The sequence below is a fragment of the Myotis yumanensis genome, unplaced genomic scaffold (genome assembly GCF_028538775.1).
Source record: "Myotis yumanensis isolate MYYU_CA2020_CCGP unplaced genomic scaffold, mMyoYum1.0.hap1 SCAF_1, whole genome shotgun sequence".
In the NCBI taxonomy this organism is placed as follows: domain Eukaryota; kingdom Metazoa; phylum Chordata; class Mammalia; order Chiroptera; family Vespertilionidae; genus Myotis; species Myotis yumanensis.
The window spans coordinates 51189874-51212774 of NW_027223752.1; the positions used below are offsets into that span (position 1 = coordinate 51189874).

Below are 22901 nucleotides of genomic sequence, written 5' to 3' on the forward strand. Positions count from 1 at the left end.
GATTCTTTTTTCATTTTGCTTTTCCAATTGGGTGTTTTTTGTCGAATCTTTTGTTTGATTATTGTACTCCTCTGGTCTGCTATTGGGTATAATATTCTTTATTTCAGTCTGTGTATGCTTACTTTCTAATTTCTTTATCGTAGCATCGAGGGTCTCATTAGTTTTCGTGAGGCTCTGCACAAATTTATGGCAAGCCCTCAAAATTGCGATTCTTAGCTCCATATCCTCCATTTCTGTCATGTTTTTTTGTCTCCGCATCTTTTATGCTTTCTTGGTGCACCCCCTTGTGGTCTCTGTGCGCAGTCTTGTTCTAGCCAAGCCTTAATTGTTGTAGTTAACACTAGAGGGATTTGACCCCCAGGCCGACTGGCTATAGGAATCAGCTGTAAGGAAAACGTCTGCCTTCTGGGGAGGCGCTAATCCAGCCTTTGCCTGAGGCGATCGGCAAATGGCTGTGCGCAGGCTTTGGGCGGGGCGGGCTCAACAGGGCGGGCGGAGGGAGCAGTTATGGCCACGCTCAGTCCCGTTCCCAGAGGCTCTGCTTCTCAGAACCCCGGCAGCCGCTGCAAACCTCGGAGAGAAAGCTGCCCTCAGGTTCCAACTGATGCCAGATAATCCCGCTTCTCCCGTTTGAGTCTGGGTCCCTAGAGACTCGCCCGGATCTGGAGCCCAGAGTCTGAGACTCACTCCCGACAGAAAACGACAACCGCGCCCTCAGCCACGAGCCCGCTTTGCGCGCGCACCTCGGTACCTTTGTATTTTCCACACTGCGCCGCCTCTGAGCCTCGATTTGCTGTTCTCTTTCCTTCTAGTTGTAGAGTCTCTCTTCAGCCAGCCTTCCTGTGGTTCTGGGTGATGTCCGTTCAGTCTTTTAGTTGTATTTTTGAAATGGTTGTTTGCGGCAGCGGTCTCCGGTGTTTACCTACGCCGCCATCTTGGTCTCTCTAGTTGTTCTTATTTTTATGTATGTAATACTTTTTGAATGCTTACTGCACTTATCTGTTTCATAGGGCGGAAAATAAACTTTTCTGCAGTGTTTTGGAAATTTTGTATTGGATCCTGAAACTTGTTTAAAATCATGAGAAACTTTCATTTAAACAAATTTCCTAAAAAAGTTTTTACTAAGGTAGACTTTCTGTTGTTGGCATACTATACAAGCATGTTTACTGGGATCAGTATTCTGTATATAAAGGAATATAGAGTACTTGTAGTAATCATTTAAAGAAAAGACATTTAACCCAGCCAGAGTGGCTCAGTGATTGAGCATTGAACCAGGAGGTCATGGTTTGATTCCCAGTCAGGGTACATCCTGGGGTTGCAGGCTCCGTCCCCGGTGAGGGGCATGCAAGAGGCAGCCGATTGATGATTCTCTCTCATAATTATGTTTCTATCTCTCTGTACCACACACACTAATAAAAGGGTAATGTGCTAATTAGACCGGACATCCTTCCGGACAAAGCTACGGTGGCAGGGGCCAAGGCAGAGGCAGTTAGGGGCGATCAGGCCAGCAGGGAAGGGCAGTTAGGGATGATCAGGTCGGCAGGGGAGTGGTTAGGGGCGATCAGGCAGGCAGGCAGGTGAGTGGTTAGGAGTCAGCGGTCCCGGATTGCGAGAGGGATGTCGGACATCCCCTGACAGGTCCCGGATTGGAGAGGGTACAGGCTGGGCTAAGAGGCCCCCCCCCCACATGAATTTCGTGCACCGGGCCTCTAGTATATATATATCTAAACTAATAAAAGGGTAATGTACTAATTAGAGCAGACGTCTTCCTGATGTCCATCCAGACAAAGCCCCAGGAGCTGCGAGGGCCTAGGGCCAGCGGCAGCACGGGAGAGGCGTGCTGCGGGGGAGGAGGCTGCTCCAACGAGGGAGCAGGAGTGGAGGCGGGGCCACGGTGGGAGCAGGAGTAGAGGAGGCGCCTCCCCAGGAGCAGAGGCGGGGCTGTGGGGCCAGGGTCGCGCGAGCAGAGGAGGCAGCACAGCACCTCCACAGGAGCAGAGGAGGCGGTGCTGCCGTGGGAGCGGGAGTGGAGGCAGGGCTGCGGGAGCGGAAGTGGGCCTAAGCAGTCAGTAGAACTTCCCCTGAGGGCTTCCGGACTGTGAGAAGGGGTAGGCCCGGCTGAGGGACCCCCCACAGTTCACGAATTTTCGTGCACCAGGCGTCTAGTATATATATAAATAGAGGGTTCTAGCTGGTTTGGCTCAGTGGATAGAGCATTGGCCTGTGGACTGAAGGGTCCTGGGTTCAGTTCCTGTCATGGGCACATGCCTGGTTGCAGGCTCAATCCCAGTTGGGGTGCATGCAGGAGGCAGCCAACTGATGGTTCTCTCTCATCATTATGTTTCTATCTCTCTCTACCTTTCCCTTCCTCTCTGAAATCAATACAAAAAATATATATATATATTTTTTAAAATATATTTTATTGATTTTTTACAGAGAGGAAGGGAGAAGGATAGAGAGTTAGATGCATCGATGAGAGAGAAACATCGATCAGCTGCCTCCTGCACACTCCCTACTGGGGATGTGCCCGCAACCAAGGTACATGCCCTTGATTGGAATCGAACCTGGGACCCTTGAGTCCTCAAGCTGACGCTCTATCCACTGAGCCAAACCAGCTAGGGCCAAAAAATATTTTTAAAGAAGGTTTTATCCCCTTATAATTTAGCAAATTTAGATTTTTGCTCTTAGTTTTTAAGAGTAAAATATGCATTGCAATGCTTTTTTTTAAAAAAAAAATAAGCATTTCAATAAATAAAATTGAATCTTTGAATTTGGGTATAAGTTGAATATGTTTCAGTGTAAAATTGTATTGCAAATATTCAAGTGGAATTTAAGCAACCCTTTAACAGTAAGCAAAAAAGGATGATTGTTGATGTTTAATCTCTTCCCCTTTGACCTAATTTCTTTAGAGAAATGTTTTGTTTGTATGTTCTCAAGCCAGATTTTCTTGTCACACAGCCTGAATTAAATCAGAGGCTTCTCTGCCCTTTAATCCTTGCCCTGTTTACCATCACTAACAATTGTAAGCTGGTGCCTCATAAAATAGAGGCACTGACTTTTCCCTGTTGATGGGAAATGGTGATCATGTATTTGGGCTTGGGTTAATTGAAGGTACTTGGAATAGTTTGATATTTTCTTTAGATAATCATTCTGTCTTCTGGTTTAAAATTTGCTGCTATAATTTATCCTGAATGAATTTTTAATTGGCCTGTGTTTAAGAAGGAACACCTAAGAATCAAATTGATTGGATTAATAATTACATTTATGTTTCATTTGTGGGATTGTCTATTGTATAAAATTTAGATTATTTTCTGAAGATTTAGGTGTATTTGCCAGTGAAGTTTTTCTTGTAATCTGTGTTATAATATTTCCAAAGGAGAGAGATTATCATATTTTTAAAAATTATTTTAAAACTATGTTTAGTTTTATTAAAATTCACCTTAGTTATATTACACAAAAAATATATTACCTAGACCTACCAACATGTAACTAGTTTCTATGCATCTTTTGCTTTGAATCTGTGTAGTCTGTATGGATTTCTCTACTATCATGCTGCTTTCTGAGTTCCCTAGTTACCTTTAGTAAAGGTAGGCTTAGAAAAGGTTAAGAGTTTATGGCCATATGTCTATATCCTAAAGCTGTGTTTTAGAAAGAGAGAAAGGAAGAAGTCACTTTTGGCTTAACACAGGATATTATGTAGTTGATGTATTGCCATTAAGAAAGCATTTTTACCCTCACTTTTAACTGCCCTTGTGTTGTTTTCAAAAGCTGTATGATTATCTTTAAATGAAGTAAATATGGCTGAGAATATTGTTACTTTGTTAGTTTCTCAGTGGTTTTTAAGTCAGAGACATAGGAATCAGTGGAAGTATTAAAGATAAAAATAAGGAAGGTATGAAATAATTTTATCTTCTTACCAAGTTAGTTTTAGGCTTGAAGAACCTAAAAAATATACTTTTTTATATTTTGGGGAGATTAAAATAGATTTCTCTCTCTCAGCTTCTGTGTATGAAATTTTTAATAATAAAATATTAGGGAAATAGATTAATTTACTTGTATTTTACTTTTTTTACAGTTCACATATTTCAATGAAATAAACAATATTTTAATATTCTTATGGTGGTTTTAAAAATTAACTTTAGTGTTTGGGAAGTTGAAAGGTCAGTCAGTCTTTTAATGTGTTAAGATTACAAAATGACAGAACCTAGTGGAAATGAAGAAAATGTAGTTGACTAAATTCATCTATCTTTATCACCTGTCTTAGATGTAAACTAGGCTGTTTGTGGCTAGTGGAGTGAGCTACAAGCCTACTTTTTGTCAAGTACATAGTTTTATTTTTCATTGAATCTTTGAGGTGAAATACTATTTGAGTTATTTCTTTTTCTCTGCTGACTCTTCTTTTACAGCATCCACCCGTTTTGTGAAGTGCGAAAAATGTCATCATTTTTTTGTTGTGCTATCTGAAGCAGACTCAAAGAAAAGCATAATTAAAGAACCAGAATCCGCAGCAGAAGCTGTAAAATTGGCATTCCAACAGAAACCACCTCCTCCCCCCAAGAAGGTATAAAGTCTTACAAGCATTTGATCTTGAAAGCATTTCATTGCTCCCCTCTCCTCAGTCTATAGTGTATCCTAATACTAGTACCTAAACACATATTCTAAGTTATTAATATGGACTATATTTGGCCAAATAGTTTTTGATATTTGATACTTGGAATTTAGGTATGGAGTTCGTTGCTTTTTTCCCCATGTCATGATTACTCTATTCAGTAGCAATGAAATGTAGTTGGATGATTACTAAAATAGTGTTAATACTAAATTAATCTAAAATGATAACCTTCAAATAGAGCAACTATGGATTTATTTTTGTTAGTTTGACCACCTAAATAATACCAGCCTGCAATTCCCCTCCCCCCATTAAATTAGTGTATGGTAAAATAACCTCAGGCTAACAGTGGAAGCGAATAATTTTTTTTTATGGCACTCTCCTCGATAGCTGTGGCTCTTTCCAGGAGTCTCAGACAGATTGTGATTTGGCTGTGTGAAACACAACAGAGTGTACCACCAGCCCCATTGGGTGGGTACTTGATGTGCACCTTCTGCGAACAGGGAGCCCTGCTCCTGGGCTGTGTGCCCTGTGTTCTGGCCATGTTTCAGATGTTTGTACTCTTCGCTTATTTCTCATCCTCTGTCTTGGTGTAGCTTTCTTCAACTCTATTTTGATACCAATGCATTTGTCTCTTCATCTAAACTTGCTGAGGCAGATTTAATAATTCATGAGTGTAATTTGTGAAGAATGAAGATTTTTTTTTAAACCTAATGCATATGGTCAACAACTAAAGAATTTGTCATGTAAAAATAAATGATGTAATAGAAAATGTAGCTATTAAGCTTTATATTCTCCTCTGATTTATATAGACTTTAGATATTCGAGTCAAAGTTCTAGAAAATAATTAGGCAATTTAACTTTTTTTCCAGAGTTAGTTAATATTAACAGTTAATTTCTACTTACTAAAAGCTGAAGGAATTTACCCCACGTCCCAAGCTGTTGGCAGTATCCAAGAATCAAATAGAACTTTAGTTTTTTCGAAGAATAAAGCTTTTATATTGCCATGTAGATAAATAAGTAGCTTTAAAGTTAATATCAGAAAAAGCTAAATGCTTGTATTAAAACGCATAGATACTGGTAGTATAATGGCTTTTGATTATATAGTGCCTATTTTTTAAAAGGATACCTTTATCTCTTTTTAAAATATATTTTTATTGATTTCAAAGAGGAAGGGAAGTGGGGATAGAAACATCAATAATGAGAGAGAATTATTGATCAACTGCCTCCTGCATGCCCCCCACTGGGGATTGAGCTCACAACCCGGACATGTGCCCTGACCTGGTTCATAGGTCAACAGCTCAACCACTGAGCCACCGCAGCTGGGGAAGGATACTTTTATATATATTGTCTTTGTGAAGAATATTATTCCTATGATTGAGAAAGGTTTAGAAAGGATTAATTGTAATGTTTATATTAATGATAATATCTTTAGACTCTTGGTGGCATATGTAGGTATTCTAAGTGACTTTAATATTAACTTTTAAAAATTAGGATCAGTGCCATTGTTTATAGAATAGAAACTAGCGTAGCACTAGAAGAGGCCAGTGATACTTTGTTAGGCTAGAGAACAAATAAATTGTGTTTTTGTACATGTAGGGTTTGGGACCTTGAATCATTGCTACATAATGTATCGTGCCCTTGCATTGTGTTTTTGATGATGTGTCTTTGTTCAAACTTAAAACTGGAAGCAAATATGCTCACTGTATAACTTTCTTTTAAATGTGTGTTATTTTATGATAGCTCACATTAAATTATTCATACCTGATTATTTTTCAGATTTATAACTACCTCGACAAGTATGTTGTTGGCCAGTCATTTGCTAAGAAGGTGCTTTCAGTTGCCGTGTACAATCATTACAAGAGAATATATAATAATATTCCAACTAATCTGAGGCAGCAAGCAGAAGTTGAGAAGCAGACATCATTAACACCTAGAGGTTAGTGTTTTGATAATTGACCAAAATAGAGATTACTATGCCTAGAAGTAATACTTATTGCAACTCCTTGTTTTTGTCTTAAGATGCTTTTAGCATAGTACAGCGTTTTTCAAAGTACTGAAATGATTTTGGCATTAAAAAAAGTTAATAGATATTAATAGAAAATACCAGAGTGCATTTAACTGTATTGTTTAAAACTTTTTCTTTTAGTCATATGTGCATGGGTTCTCAGTCACAGAGTAAAATGTATTTCTTACCAAGGTTCTCAGTGAAAAATGTTTGAAAGTTACTGAGGTAGAGATTGAGATAACACCTTTGAATTATAGACCTCACCACAACTAGTTCCCCATGAACCTATCTTTGCAGTGCTCTTTTTGACTCTGAGTTCTCTTCTCTTTTGAGTTCAGGATACAGAATTTCATTTGCCTAAGTCATATACATATATATATAATTCTTGGAGAATGTATAGCATTCTTTTCTTTTTGGACCCCTACTACAGTGCACAAGGTTAGGGGCAAATTTGTAAGTGATTCAAAGTATAATTCCTATTAATGATTGATTCTACTATACCAATAAACTGTGTAATCTCAACATTCTGTGCACAATAATGTGTCGTGTATATTTTTTATAGAATAGTTTATTGATTATGGGAAGGAAGGGAGAAGGAGAAACATTGATGTGAGAGCACAACATCTATTGACTGCCTCCTGCACGAACCCTATCCAGAATTGAGCCTGCAACCTCGGCATGTGCCCTTGACCAGGAGTGGAACTGGCAACCTCCATGGTGCACAGGATGATGCTCAACCAACTGAGCCATACTGGCCAGGGCAATGTGTGTTATACTAATAGAATGACTTTATTTTTTAAAAAACTGAATAGAGTAAAATGTTAATATTTAAAATTTTGTTGTTATGGGCCATGGAGTCCTGATTTCTTACTTAGGCCTACAGCTATCATTTTATATTCTTTTAGTCATCATTTTACAATTTGAGGGAGTTCTGCTAACTACTTACATTTATAAAACTACAATATCTTTTGATTTCTTTCAGTAGCTACTAAATATAGAACTAGCTCAATGAAAACACTTGTTCACTTGTTGAACTTACTGCAAAATAGTTATGTGGTAGCATCAGTTACTCTATTTTTAGAAAGCATAAGTCATAATAACTAATGAAGATTTAAAACCTTCATTTTATAAGGTCCAAATAGCACGGCCTAGTCATGAAGCAAAAGGATTTTTTCTGGTTTCTTCAGTCAACAAATCAGTAATTAGCTGTTCTAGTTCTAGAAAAATAAATGGTTATGAAGTATTTATAGTATGAGGGGTTTAAACACTTATTGAAGACTTAAATTATTACTACTCTTTTCTTAAAATAGACTTTATATTTGACAAATGTGAACATTAGCAACTGGACAGCCATCATTAAGTATGCTTGGGTTGTTGTTTTTTAATGTAGAAAGGATGCAGCATATAGATTCTTCATAATGTTTGAAAAGCTAAAGAAAGTTAATGAACATATTCTTTATTTGCAAGAGACAAGAAGTGGACTACTCCTTGTTTGTTCCCCTAAACAAATATATAATATTTTCATGTTGCCATTTTCATCCTCTTTCTTAGAGTTAGAAATAAGAAGACGAGAGGATGAGTACAGATTTACAAGTAAGTGACCTTTCCTCAGGTCCTCTGTAATCATTCTTCCCTTTGAGATTTACCTCAGTGAAGTATGTCAGCAATAGTAATGGGGGACATGTATCTGTTTGTGTATTACCAAGAAAGATGTTGTATATTATATAAACATGTTTATCATATATGGTATATATAACTTTGGAATAGTTTTTCATAACTAATTTGTGTAGTTTGTATATATTGGCTTATTTCAGATGGTTGATTTGATCTATTTTGTTGTATATTGTAAAGCATAATGTAGAGAGATAAAAAATATTATATATAGTTTTTCTCTATAAATGTAGACCTACATAATAACAGGAGTTGTATTTGTAAAAATCTATAGTTTGCCATATATATATTTTTTTTTCTTATTTTATTTTTTTTTTGCTTTACAGTTAGAGTTGGTCTGCATAATTGTAAGTGACAGAAATTTTGGGAAAAGTCGATTATTTTATGGCTACTCTTTGCCAAAAACCACTTTATTTTTTAGTGTATATGAAGCTTAGTGTAGCTTGTAAATTATGAATAAACCCAACTCACTGTTTCCAGCCCTTGATTGCCCCTATAAGCATCAGAAGGTCTGATTGAGGGTGTGGAACAGGGGTCCTCAAACTTTTTAAACAGGGGCCAGTTCACTGTCCCTCAGACCATGGAGGGCCGGACTATAGTTTAAAAAAAAACTATGAACAAATTCCTATGCATACTGCACATATCTTATTTTGAAGTAAAAAAACAAAACGGGAACAAATACAATAGTTGTATTTGCATGTGGCCCATAGGCCGTAGTTTGAGGACCCCTGGTGTGGAAGGACCTGATACATCAAGGATAGTGGCTATTCTGATTTCTTGCACCCATTCCTTTGGAGGTGGATATAATTGCTACACAGAGAGGGTGAAGATTCCAGGGATATCATAAAAAGATTTATGTGGCCTTTGTTTCAGTAATTAAAATAACACAAGTAAACAGATAATAAACCAGTATGAACATTTTTCACTTATTCACTTAAGTTTGATACTTTTACTTTGCCTTTGACTAATCAGTATTATATACCTACTAATTGAAGTGGTACTATATATATAGGATGTGCCATGAGAACATATCAGTTTACCAACTCTGGCATAAGATTTATTATAAGTAATAGAATGATATTATCTCTAGTTATTTTTAAATTGTATGGAAATGATTATACCATGCATGATAAAATTAAGAAACACAGTAAGTGCAATAGAATTAGATTACATACTGTAAGACTGTGAGATCTAAATAATACAGTTTAAGTGCATGTATAATACATATTTTATAACCTAAAAATATAATCAAATATGCTGTCAATATTCATAAATTTGGGCAGATGGCTTGTAAAACTAGTAAAGAAAAATTTATAGTGAATATAAATATATATGACATATGTAGTGATTTAATGTAATTTAAATGTTAACAAGTAATACTACTTACAAACCTAGGTAAAAGCAATTTATAATTATATATATATATATATTGATTGACTTGGAAATTAATATATTGAAAGCTTAAATAGAATTTATTTTCAGTATAATTTAGTCTTGTCCTATGTGGGGCTTTAAGTTCTAAAGTTAGGGCATTAGGCCAAAGACATATATAATCAAAATATTCTTGAAAGTTCCTTTGGAAATCACATGATACCAACATACTACATAATAAAACTGACGACTGATGGTAGATGTACCCCATGCCATAAAAATTTACAGTCTGTATTTGGAACAAAGTGACTGGAAACTGGGACTGCGACATTATTCAGGTCTTGTCCATGAGCTTGTTCATTTCCTTGTACAAAAAGAAGAGAAAACCAACTAAAAAAAAAAAGGTGATAGTTTTTTCTCCATCATTGGAACAGATGTTTTTCTTAAGCTGAGCATTAGATGAAATAGTTGGCTTGCATTTAAGGGCTATATTATAGAAATAATTAAACACTAGCAAAATAGCAATGCTGATAGCAAATTCTTCTATGACACTTATAAAACTACTAGAGGCCCGGTGCACGAAATCCCCTCCCCCCCAGCCTGCACCCTCTCGTAGTTCGGGAGCCCTTGGCGGGGAGCGGGCCTAAGCCGGCAATTGGACATCTTTAGTGCTGCTGTGGAGGTGGGAGAGGCTCCTGCCACCGCCTGCACTCACCAGCCTGGCCAGCTCAGGGCTTATGGCTGAGTGGCGCTCCCCCTGTGGGAGTGCACTGACCACCAGGGGGCAGCTCCTGCGTGGAGCATCTTCCCCTGGTGGTCAGTGCACATCATAGCGACCGGTCGTTCTGCCGTTCAGTCAATTTGCATATTAGCCTTTTATTATAGGATCTGCCAGGCACATATATTACATATATTAACTCATTTAATCTTTCCAATACCTGTAAGACAAAAATGTATTTTCACTCTCATTTTACAGATGAGAAAATTGAAGAACAGAAATTTTAAGTAATTTGTCCAGGGCCACACACAGCTGATGATGTTCATGCATCTAATCACTGTGCTAGCCTGCCTGTCCATAGTTCTGCCCATTATAGAGAGGTGCTTTTGCAGGGAGAGATATGCAGAAACAGAGACTAACCAAAAGAACAGGAGAGTTATCCCAAGCTTACTGTGGCATATTTTCATAAAATGTAATAATTAACATAACTGTTCTGCACTATTTAAAGAATTCCTCTTTTTAAAACTTAAATCATTGAGTAGGTTAAATACATGCATCATGTGACTCCATTGTAGTTAATGTGCTTCTTGTGACTTTATTCAAATTATTCACCTAAATTATTTTTTCCTTATGGGACAGACCTATACTTGAGCCAGCCTCTTCTTATATTGTCACAATTTCTATCTAGATTTTGCTGAAATTTAAAAAACAAACAATTTTGTTAGGGACAACTAGCTAATTTCACTAAAATAGGGGACTGCATTTTTTTTTTTGCATGATGTGGATTGTAATGAGGCATAGCATTGTGAGTTAGTCAATCATTAATTCTCAACTGTAGTGCAATTTACTTAAATTCAAATGTTTATTAAATCCTATTATTTCTGATGAATAGAATAACACTTTACCTTAAGTGTGACCACTAAGATAGTTTGAAAGTGACCGCCAGATGGAAAGGACCGTAAATATTTGTGTCTGCTCACACTATTGGTTTCATTAAAATAATGCATTGGAAAGTACTGATATTCTTAGCCCATTTATTAGAAACAACCTAAAAATAAATTCAGAATATATAAGCAAGTATAATTAGTTTTAGAGATCTGCTGATAAACTGATAGTTCACCAACAATATCAGTCCCATCCACTTAAGCTTTGTATCTTTAATAAACGGACTAGAAATATCCAGTGGAGATTCTATAAAATTAGATTCAGATAGGGCCAGGGATAGTGAGTCTTACCATATTTGGTTTCTCTGGGAGACTCACAGAATTATTCTTAGATGTGGAAGAGACTGGAGATCATATGGCTCAGTATTTTCACTTTATAGTAAGGTAGCAGGCCCAGTAAAGTTAAGTGACTTGCCATGGACCTCTGAGACCAGAACCAAGTCCTGTCTTTCTTAGTTCAGTGTTTTCCTCTACGGCTATGCTTCTTTTCATATGTACTGAAAAAAAAAAAAAAAATCTTTCAAGTGCCTCCAAATCAATTGCATTTTATTCTTTTACTTAATTGTTGCCATTTTATAGATTAGGAAACAGCACTAACTTTATAGACTTGCCCCAAATCATATAGCCATTTACAGACAAAGGATCAAAACTAAGATTTTCTGACTCCTAACACTGTTCTCTTTCCATTATATTGCCTTCCCTTGAGTGAAGGGCTTTCTTCATACAGGTTTACATAAATAAGGAGGGGAGGATAAAAAGAATCAATTTTCTTTGCTTGAGGTTCCCTAAATAATCACTGTGCCTTGTAATTTTGTCACTAGATAACTGGAAATTTTCTTTCTTTTTAGGTAAGACAGATTCCCAAAATACTTAAATTTTTCTAAATAAGTGATTGGTTTTAGACATAAGGTTTTATGAGGCATTTTTTCAAATAAAATAAAATGAAACTCTAGTAATTCCTTTGACTTTTTTTCAGAATTGCTTCAGATAGCTGGAATTAGTCCACATGGTAATGCTTTAGGAGCATCAATGCAGCAACAGGTAAATCAACAAATGCCTCAGGAAAAACGAGGAGGTGAAGTATTGGATTCTGCCCATGATGACATAAAACTTGAAAAGAGTAATATTTTGCTGCTTGGACCAACTGGGTCAGGTAAATAACTTCCTGAAAAAATGTACTACTCATTTTAAAAAATAGAATGTAAATGATTTTGTAACCTGTGTTTTGTGATTGAGAGACCTTGGCTCTTGAGAAAAAAATCTAAGGCCAATCTTATTCATACATTATCAATATTTCTGCATAGGCTTCAAGCTGAATTTGAGACCTTGGTATTGCCCTTTAGGCCAATTTCTAACATCTTGTTAGGAATAATAAAAGTAAAATGGCATTAGATCTGAATAATAGTGGAGAAAAGATGTAGCAGTGATTTTCTTTTTTTTATAATTTTTTTTTTTTTATTGATTTCAGAGAGGAAGAGAGAGGGAGAGAGAGAAACATCAATGATGAGAGAGAATCATTGATTGGCTGCCTCCTGCACACCCCCTACTGGGGATCAAGCCCACAACCTGGGCATCTGCCCTTGACAGGAATCAAACCTGTAACTCTTCAGGCTGTACCGACGCTCTATCCGCTGAGCCAAACCGGCTAGGGCTCAGTGATTTTCTTCTTATATACCATTCCAATTTATTTTGTATTTTAGTAGAAAATTTGTACTTCAACATATTTTCAGTAAACTTTTAGTTACTGTTTCTATTTGTAGGTAAAACTCTGCTGGCACAAACTCTAGCTAAATGCCTTGATGTTCCTTTTGCTATCTGTGACTGTACAACTTTGACTCAGGCTGGATATGTAGGTGAAGATATTGAATCTGTGATTGCCAAACTGCTCCAAGATGCCAATTACAATGTAGAAAAAGCACAACAAGGTATGTTTTCAGAATAACTTGCTTGTCTATCCCCAGATGTAGTCTATTGAGGAAGCAGTCTAATATTCAGTAAGAGCTAATGTAATTATTATTTTGAATCGAGTAAAATTCTGTAATTACATATAAGTACCTATGTTAAATGTTTTCTAGTATACTGACTAAGGGCCACAAAGTTTGCTTTGTCCTATTGTCATTAGTTGATTACTAGGGTGAAAATTGGCTAAATTATTATTCTGTTAGATCCTTATTACTATTATTGTGTTTGCTGTTCTGACTCTCCAGACTCTGATTGCTAGGGTGGGGAGGGGAAGGAAGCCAGGGTAGGGGAGTGCAAGATGAATCTAGAAACAGGTTAGCCTGTTGCCCTATGGGATATCATAGATGCTGCATTTCTCCTTTCCCCATCTAGCATCTGTCCTTGTTTACATGAAGAGCTCGACAAATTCCTTTAAGACAGTAATATAGTTGGGAAAGAGTAAGCCAAAGTTTTACTAGTATCAGCACTACGTGTACCTCATGCTTCTAGAACAGGGGTGGGCAAACTTTTTGACTCGAGGGCCACAATGGGTTCTTAAACTGGACCAGAGGGCTGGAACAAAAGCATGGATGGAGTGTTTGTGTGAACTAATATAAATTCAAAGTAAACATCATTACATAAAAGGGTACGGTCTTTTTTTTTTTTAGTTTTATTCATTTCAAACCCGCGGGCTGTAGTTTGCCCATGGCTGTTCTAGAATCTACACTATGCCTCTATCTCAACTACTAGAATAAAGAACCTGAAAACATGAGTGGGACAGACTGCTATTGTCAGAGAGAATTAGTTATCATACCCAAGTGGTATTCTATAAAATGAATTATAAAACATTTGCACGAAATGATGAATGGGACAGATAGCAGTTCATGTTTATATATTTCTATATGTTAAGTGTGAAAGATTAAATAACCTTGCTCTCTTAAAAGCTGAGGTGATCTTGTGTATATCTTTTTCATATTATAAATAGACTCCTCCTTAAATTATAGGAATTGTCTTTCTGGATGAAGTAGATAAGATTGGCAGTGTGCCAGGCATTCATCAGTTACGGGATGTAGGTGGAGAAGGCGTTCAGCAAGTAAGCAGTTGAATATTTTGTTCAAGCCCACTAAAAGGAAGGGAATACATCAACCTCCCAATATTGTACGTTTGGTTTCATATTCAATTAGATTCTGTTTTGTTTATTTTTCCCACCCCCAAACTCCACATAACCACTTTAATGTACTTCAGATCCTAAGAGAAAGCTCTTGGCAATTTTAAATACCAAATAACCTTTCTTAGGAAATTGAAAATATTTTAAAGAGCAGAAAAAAAGTAAAATTTAATTTCTGTTGGTTTTATTCCTCAAAGGCCCAGTTAAACATATTTAGAGGACTCTTAAAGAAAGTTCTGGTTTTAACTAGACACAGATGAACTATGTACTTGTATCTTATTCTTTTCAATTAGTTATAAGGTGTGATGAAATAGTGTTTCATTCCTTGTAGGGTCATAATTGAAGTCCTAATGATATATTGGTCAAATGACCTTTTATTGGTAACAAATTATGACATAATTACAGGATAAGGAAATTGCTTTCTTTTTCTGACCAAGACAGAGAGGTACAATCACAGTTAGAAGATGTGCTGGATAATTTTTTATAAAGGCATCTCAAAATATAGATATTCTCAAAGTTCAATACTAGGAGTATAATAAAATTTTTATTTATATGAAAGATAAATCTTTAACTATTTTCAAAATTTTGAATGTTCCTACAATGGTTGGGTACCATCTTAGAGGCATAATTCTGTCTTAATGTCAGAATTATGTCTTTACTATCAAAAACAACCTGTCAGTTGATTGATTTCTAAATGCATCAGGAGTCTCGAAACTATTCCAAATAAATTTATTAATTATTAATGTGATAGTGCATTAGATTTTCATGTTACTTCTAGAAATGGAGTTTTCTTTAGCTATGCTCATTGATCATAACCACATATTATTTTCCCCATTGAATCCCATTATCTAAAGTATAATAAATAATACACTTATATGATGATGCTAAAAATCATTCATTCTATAGGGCTTATTGAAACTACTAGAAGGCACAATAGTCAATGTTCCAGAAAAGAATTCCCGCAAGTTACGTGGAGAAACAGTACAAGTTGATACAACAAACATCCTGTTTGTTGCATCTGGTGCTTTCAATGGTTTAGACAGAATCATCAGCAGGAGGAAAAATGAAAAGGTAAGTTTTTCTGAGGAGTTACTGGGATACAGAACATTTGAAGTTACAGAGGATGGATACTCATTTTCTATTCTCATATGTGCTGGCTGCCAGTTGTGAATTTTAAAGAGTTAAGGTTTTCTTAGAGCATACCAGAAACATATTTCTAGTTTTTTAATTTTTTAATTTTAGGGTAGCAAATTAGAATATTTCCAAATATCATCCATGTACAGGATGTCCCCAAAAAATGTATACACACTTGGAATGATTAGTCAGTACTTATTAACATACAGTTCATTTTCAAAATGTAAAAGAATCTACAGAAATGAATATTGTTTTTTTCGTCAGTGCCTGTTTTCAAACTGATGACTGTTCTGGTCCAGGCACAGCTGATAACATCTATACTAATAAAATGGTAATATGCTAATTAGACCAAGAGACTGGACATCTTCCTACTGTTTGACTTCCGGGCAAAGCCACGGTGGTGGGGGCCGAGGCAGAGGCGGTTAGGGGCAATCAGGCCAGCAGGGGAGGGCAGTAGGGGGCCATGAGGCTGGCAGGGGAGGGCAGTTGGGGGCCATCAGGGAGGGCAATTGGGGGCCATCAGGCTGGCAGGGGAGCAGTTAGGCAGCAATCAAGCTGGTAGGCAGGCAAGTGGTTAGGAGCCAGCAGTCCTGGATTGTGAGAGGGATGTCCGACTGCCGGTTTAGACCCCATCCCATGGGGCCTAAACCGGCAGTCAGACATCCCCCGAGGGGTCCCAGATTTGAGAGGGTGCAGACTCCACCCCCCCACCCCCCCACGAATTTTGTGCACCAGGCCTTTAGTGAAGCAATAGAATCTCAAACATCAAGAATCATTTCATTTGGTATTTGTGTGCCCTCAATTCATTGATTGTTGCTGGTTTTATACCATAAAACTTTATCTTTTATGTATCCTCATAAAAAAGAGTCTAGTGGCACTTCAGGAAAAATTTTCTTTGTTCAAAGCTTAATCTAACTTCACCCATTATTTCAAATCAGTTAAACCTGAGAAGGAGTGAAACGTGAGTTATCAGCTGTTAAAGTGTGTATATATTTTTTGGGACTATATATATATTTGGACATTTAAAAAAGTATAACTTGATTATATCAATTTTCTATCTCCTTTAAGGTGTTATTTTATTATTTGAGGTAGGTGTTGTATCAGTAAAATTTCTATTCATTCCTCTTACTCAATTCACTGAAGCCCAATAAAGAGCTAGTCTCCATTGCCCCTGCTGACAAATGGAAGGGAGCAATTTGGGGATTGGAGCAAGGGTTGTGAATCCCACATAGTTTTATAGATGTTTCCTGAATATTCTTATAAACCTTGATTTTTAACTGGAACTTATTTCTTCATATCTTCAAGGTACATGCCCAGTATCTATTTATTGACTGATTATAGTAAAATATAATAGCAACATAGAAGCCCAAAAGACCTGTATTTTCCATGTGTTTTATATAATGCCTAGCCACAAATCATCCCTTTTACATAACATAACATTCTACCTAAATGAATATATCATATCAGCTCTTTGCTGTATTACTTGCTTTAAGTCTCTCTCCTTGGCTTTGCATGCACTAGTTTCAGTAGCAGTTTAGTAGTATAAAAATACAGTGCTGCTAATGGAAGGGTTGCCTGTGGTAATCCCTTTGCATAGTCTAGATGAGAAAACTTTTGTACAAATACTAACAAAGCCATGTAATGCTGTTACTCCTCAGTACCAGGCCTTACTCAGCATGGATAGCATTTCCATATCCTTAATTGGTGTTTTTTTTGCTTTTGAAATTTTGCATAAATTAGCCAAATAAATTAGAAAGATGTTATTTCTCTATGTGAGAGAGAGAGAAAGATAACTTTATATTTGAAATTCTGTAACCTAAGGCAGGGACCATGTTCTGATATTTATTTATAATTCATAATTTCAAAAGAGAATTTGAAGCTAACATGTAGAAAAGAACAGTTAAAAGTAATATGAGAAAAGAGATGAGAAGAATATAGAAGGAAGGTTTGGGTCATATGAGGTCTTGAGGAGAGAGATTAAAAAAGTTTGTCATATAGATCTTTATGAAAATTCCTTTTCATAAGGGTCTTCAACTGTGATTTTACAGAGGGTTAAACACATTTAATCCTAAACACATGTCTTTTGTTTTATCAACCCTCACTGAAAGCCAGGGTTACAATCTATCTATAATAATCTATAATAATAAAAGTGTAATATGCAAATCGACCAAATGGCCGAACAGCAGAACTACTGTCCAGACGAAGTCAGGGCTATGAGGGCCTACTCTTGCACGAATTTCGTGCATCAGGCCTCTAGTGTTAAAATAATATACTTTTATTCCAACCATATCAAAGTGCTTGTAGTCCTAAGTTTTATTCCTTGAGCTCATGCCCTCCACTACCTCAATCTAGTTGGCAAATATGTGTTCATCCTTAAAGACTGTCTGTTAAATGATTTGGCAATTCCTCTGTGAAGGCTTTCACCTCCTACCTTCACTCCCCTGCATGTGCCTTTTCCTCCTTTCCACTGCCATTGTTTGCTGTACAGTTGTTCTTTATTACATCTATGATACTTCAATACCTTCATGTGTTCTCACTCTCAATAAGTCCTTTTAGGGTAAGGACTGTGTTCAGGTTTGTATCCCCAGTGTTTTATAGAAATTCAGCGTTTCTCAACCTGTGGGTTGTGACCCCTTTGGGGGTCGAACGACCCTTTCACAGGGGTCGCCTAAGACCATTGGAAAACACATATATAATTACATACTGTTTTTGTGATTAATCACTATGCTTTAATTATGTTCAATTTGTAACAATGAAATTGGGGTCACCACAACATAAAGAACTATATTAAAGGGTCGCAGCATTAGGAAGGTTGAGAACCACTGTAGTAATTGCTTAATGTTTATACTTACATAAAAATATGTATACTTTTATTACTAGATATGCCTATATATGAAATATGCTTAATAAGTGTTTAAATTATTGAATGAAAGGTATTTTGCTTTCCTATACACTAACTGTTCATGTACACAGCTTGGAGAATCAGAGGAATTGATTTTTTAAAAATACGTTTTTATTGATTTTTTCAGAGAGAGAGAGAAAAGAAGGATAGAGAGAGAGAAACATCAGTGAGAGAGGAACACCATCAATCGGCTGCCTCCTACACATCCCCCACTGGAGATTGAGCCCACAACCCAGGCATATGCCCTGGCCTGGAATTGAACTGGTGACCTCTTGTTTCCTGGGTTGATGCTCAACTGCTGAGCCACACCTGCCAGGCCAGAGGAATTGATTTTTAACTTACTCTGTTTTCTCATACATCATGTGCTTATACTTTTGACAAAAGCTGTATGACATCAAAATTAAGCTCTCTGATAATTACCTAGAGCAGTAGTCGGCAAACCGCGGCTCTTTGGCCCCTTGAGTGTGGCTCTTCCACAAAATACCACCTGTGGGCATGTACAGTGCGATTGAAACTTCGTGGCCCATGTGCAGAAGTCGGTTTTCGGTCTGGGCGAGTCTATTTTGAAGAAGTGGTTCGGAAGTGGGAGGTGTCGGGAGACACGGCGCAGGCGGGTTGTGGAATACGCAGCACCGGGGAGGTGCGCGTGATTCATGCACGAGTTGAGTGAGCCAGTCAGTCAGCAGTCTCATGTGCAGTGGTTAGTGCTAGTTGCGTCCACAAATCGCACGCTGGTGACAAAAGTACCTACTTGAAGCATAAAGTTACCTGTATTTTTCCAACCAGCTGCAAATCCTACAGGTATTTTTGTCATCAGTTTAAGAATTGTAATTATTTTGTGTTGGTGACTTTATTATTATAAAGTGAAACTTATCTGCTTAGAGGGGTTTAAATGCCTAACCTTGCTAAATAACTTCTCTCGCTTACTGTTTATTTCCTTCCTTAGCACTCATGACAACTGCAATTATTTGATGTGACTATTTATTTATTTAAAGTTGATCTTCCTCACTAGAATGTAAGTTCCAGAAGGATGTCATGTTTTCTCCAGCCTTAGACACATAATAGGCATTTCATAAATATATTAGTGTATTGAACTCATGTTGTTAATACTAAGTACTCAATCCAAAATTATTAATTAAGTTAATAACAATGTACCTACCTATATAGTTTAAGCTTAAAAAATTTGGCTCTCAAAAGAAATTTCAATCGTTGTACTGTTGATATTTGGCTCTGTTGACTAATGAGTTTGCCGACCACTGACCTAGAGTATAGTTCTTTTATATTGACTGAAGCAAGATCCACACACCTTAGAGGTCCAACCTTTTGCAGCAAACTTAGCATTCTTGTTTGATGTTATCCTTATGTGTTCTTTTTAAAATCGAATCTTAAATTATTCTAATTCATAGGTTGATATATGTAACCCCAAATCATGATTTTAATAGAATGCTTAGCAGTGACTTACGACCCTTGTGGATAATTTTTTAAAAATACATTTTTATTTATTTCAGAAAGGAAGGGAGAGGGAGAGAGAGAGAGCAACATCAGTGATGAGAGAGAATCATTGATTGGTTGCCTCCTGTACGCTCCACACTGGGGATCAAGCCTGCAACCCAGGCACATGCCCTTGACTGGAATCAAACCTGGGACCCTTTATTTTTATTTATTTATTTATTTTTTAATAAATGTGTTTTTGTTTGTTTGTATATTTTTATTATTGATTTTTTTACAGAGAGGAAGGGAGAGGGATAGAGAGTTAGAAACATCGATGAGAGAGAAACATCGATCAGCTGCCTCCTGCACACTCCCTACTGGGTATGTGCCCGCAACCAAGGTACATGCCCTTGACCGGAATCGAACCTGGGACCCTTGAGTCCGCAGGCTGACGCTCTAGCCACTGAGCCAAACCAGCTAGGGCAAACCTGGAACCCTTTAGTCCGCAGGCCAACGCTCTATCCACTGAGCCAAAGCAATTAGGGCTGGATAATTTCTTTATCACGCTGCTTGTTCTGAAGGCACTACTCCTGTTTAAAGTATTATAAAATTAACTTTGGTTACACAATAATTACCATCTCCATTTTCACAGTTCTTACCTATTTTGGAAATCACACTAGTTCACAGGTCTCAGAAAAACTCAAATATCATTATCTGAGTTCTAAGGACTTCTTACTTATCTACTTTACTAGAAATCATTCTTTGAGAGTTGGTTATTATAGGTTCTCAATTCTGAAGATAGATAGACCTGAGTTCAAATCCTGCCTTTACCACTTCAGCAACAAGAGCTTTGACAAGGTACTTAATCTTTCTAGACCCATTTGCTTTATTTGTAAAATGTGAATGATGATAGAACTTTCTTCTGTTGCAAAGATCACATGAGACATGCATAAAAAGTACTTAGTACAATGCAACTTCATTCTGCTGTTTATAACATCCATCTGTTCTTTGGCAGTATCTTGGATTTGGAACACCATCAAATCTTGGAAAAGGCAGAAGGGCTGCAGCTGCTGCAGACCTTGCCAATCGAAGTGGCGAATCAAATACTCACCAAGACATTGAAGAAAAAGATCGATTATTACGTCATGTAGAAGCAAGAGATCTCATTGAATTTGGCATGATTCCTGAGTTTGTGGGACGGTTGCCTGTGGTAGTTCCTTTACATAGCCTAGATGAGAAAACACTTGTACAAATACTAACTGAGCCACGTAATGCTGTTATTCCTCAGTACCAGGCCTTATTCAGCATGGATAAGGTTAGATTTTTATTTTTCATACTTAGTTAATGTTTTTTGCTATTGAAACTGCATATATTAGCATTTATATATATAAAAGCCTAATATGCTAAGTGTCCAACTGTTCGTTTGACCAGTCGCTACGAAGCATGCTGACCACCAGAGGGAAGACGCTCTGACTGGTATATTAGCTTGCTGCTGGGGTCCCGCTGATGGGGACTGGGTGAGATGAGCCAGACATGCCCTGCAGCCTTCCCGAGGTCCCTCCCCAGCCATGATCATGCACCGGTGGGGTCCCTCAGCCTGGCCTGCGCCCTCTTGCAATTTGGGACCCCTTGGAGGATGTCAGAGAGCCAGTTTTGGCCTGATCCCCGCAGGCCAGGCCAAGGGACGAGGGACCCCAATGGTGCACGAATCTGTGCTCCAGGCCTCTAGTAAAAAATAAAAAAGCAGTCATATTCATCTGGAATACCAGCCTATTCCTCATTAAAGATAGATCTTGAATCAGGGAAGGTACATTTTATTATATTAGACATTTATGAGTTGGCTTTATTTGTCACAATTAAAATGTTCATTGTAGTCTAAAGTTTAAAGATAAATAAACATATATATACTAGAGGCCCAATGCATGAAATTCGTGCAAGAGTAGGCCTTTCTTCCCCCTGGCTGCCGGCACCAGCTTCCTTCTGGCACCCAAGACCCTGGCTTCCCTCTGGCCTCCGGCAGGCACCCGGGACCCGGGCTTCCCATGCAGCCCCAGCTTCATCTGGAAGATGTCCTGTCTAATTAGCATATCATGCTTTTATTATTACAGATTATTCTGGCAGCCTACTCTAAACCCCTCAAGCCAGACACAGGATTGTCCTTTCAGCCTTGACATTCTAAATGCTTTTGTTGTGTTATACTGTGTATACTTTTATATAGTTTTTTTCTATAAAGTTTTATTAGCTCCCACATTTACTTCTCTGTACCAGGCACCTGGAGGTCACTCAAACCCACACAGTCAATCTGATAGCAGATGTTTTGGGTTTTATTAACTTAGTATCTCTAAATAGTAGTCTTCTCTCCATTGCCTTGCCACTACCTCAACTCAAGCTCCTTTGTCTTGACCCATGCATTTGGTTCCTAATTGGTCAGTTTCCCTGTCTCAAATCTGTTTATGACCATCACCACCATCATTATCTTCCACTTTACTTCCAGATCGGACCGTTTTTAAATTATTAAGCACAGTGCCCAGCAAACAGCTATTAAGTTCTTAACAAATATTTATTGAATGAGTAAACACAAAGCTAATTATCTTACACCCCTCCTTAAAATCCTTCTTGGTCTCCTGGTCTTATTTAGATGCCCCCACTTTGGTGCTCCCTTAGCACAATGTGCATACACTGTGTTGTAAATGGTGGTTTGCTAATTTGTCACCACCTAGTAGAGTAAGTTCTTTGAGGTCAAAGAGAGTGTCTCATTCATCATTTAGTCTCTAAAATATAATCACATAAGAGGTTCAGTAATTGTTGAATGAAAGTCCATGTTAATCTAGAAAAAAACCTTTTCAAGAATTAAGGACAGAATAGGTTAATTGATAGAAACAAGTGGTGGTGGTGGTGGGGGGGGGGGTTGTTGTTGTTGTTTTTTATCTTAGAGGAAGGGAGGGAGAGAGAGAGAAACATCATTATGAAAGAGAAACATTGCTAGATTGCCTCCCACACGCGCCCC

At 37.5% G+C, this 22901-nt stretch overlaps 1 protein-coding gene across 2 annotated transcripts in view; it reads left to right on the top strand.

The window, feature by feature from the left end:
- CLPX (caseinolytic mitochondrial matrix peptidase chaperone subunit X) overlaps positions 1 to 22901 on the top strand; it is a 45552-nt gene that overhangs the window by 15495 nt on the left and 7156 nt on the right. The window contains exons 4-11 of one of the 2 annotated variants that reach the window (XM_070420755.1): positions 4407 to 4561; positions 6386 to 6545; positions 8166 to 8207; positions 12295 to 12471; positions 13079 to 13243; positions 14264 to 14352; positions 15334 to 15498; positions 20910 to 21209. In XM_070420755.1, coding sequence (XP_070276856.1) covers positions 4407 to 4561; positions 6386 to 6545; positions 8166 to 8207; positions 12295 to 12471; positions 13079 to 13243; positions 14264 to 14352; positions 15334 to 15498; positions 20910 to 21209 — 1253 coding nt within the window. The remainder of the gene's footprint in view (positions 1 to 4406; positions 4562 to 6385; positions 6546 to 8165; positions 8208 to 12294; positions 12472 to 13078; positions 13244 to 14263; positions 14353 to 15333; positions 15499 to 20909; positions 21210 to 22901) is intronic. The other variant, XM_070420762.1, reaches the window with a different exon arrangement.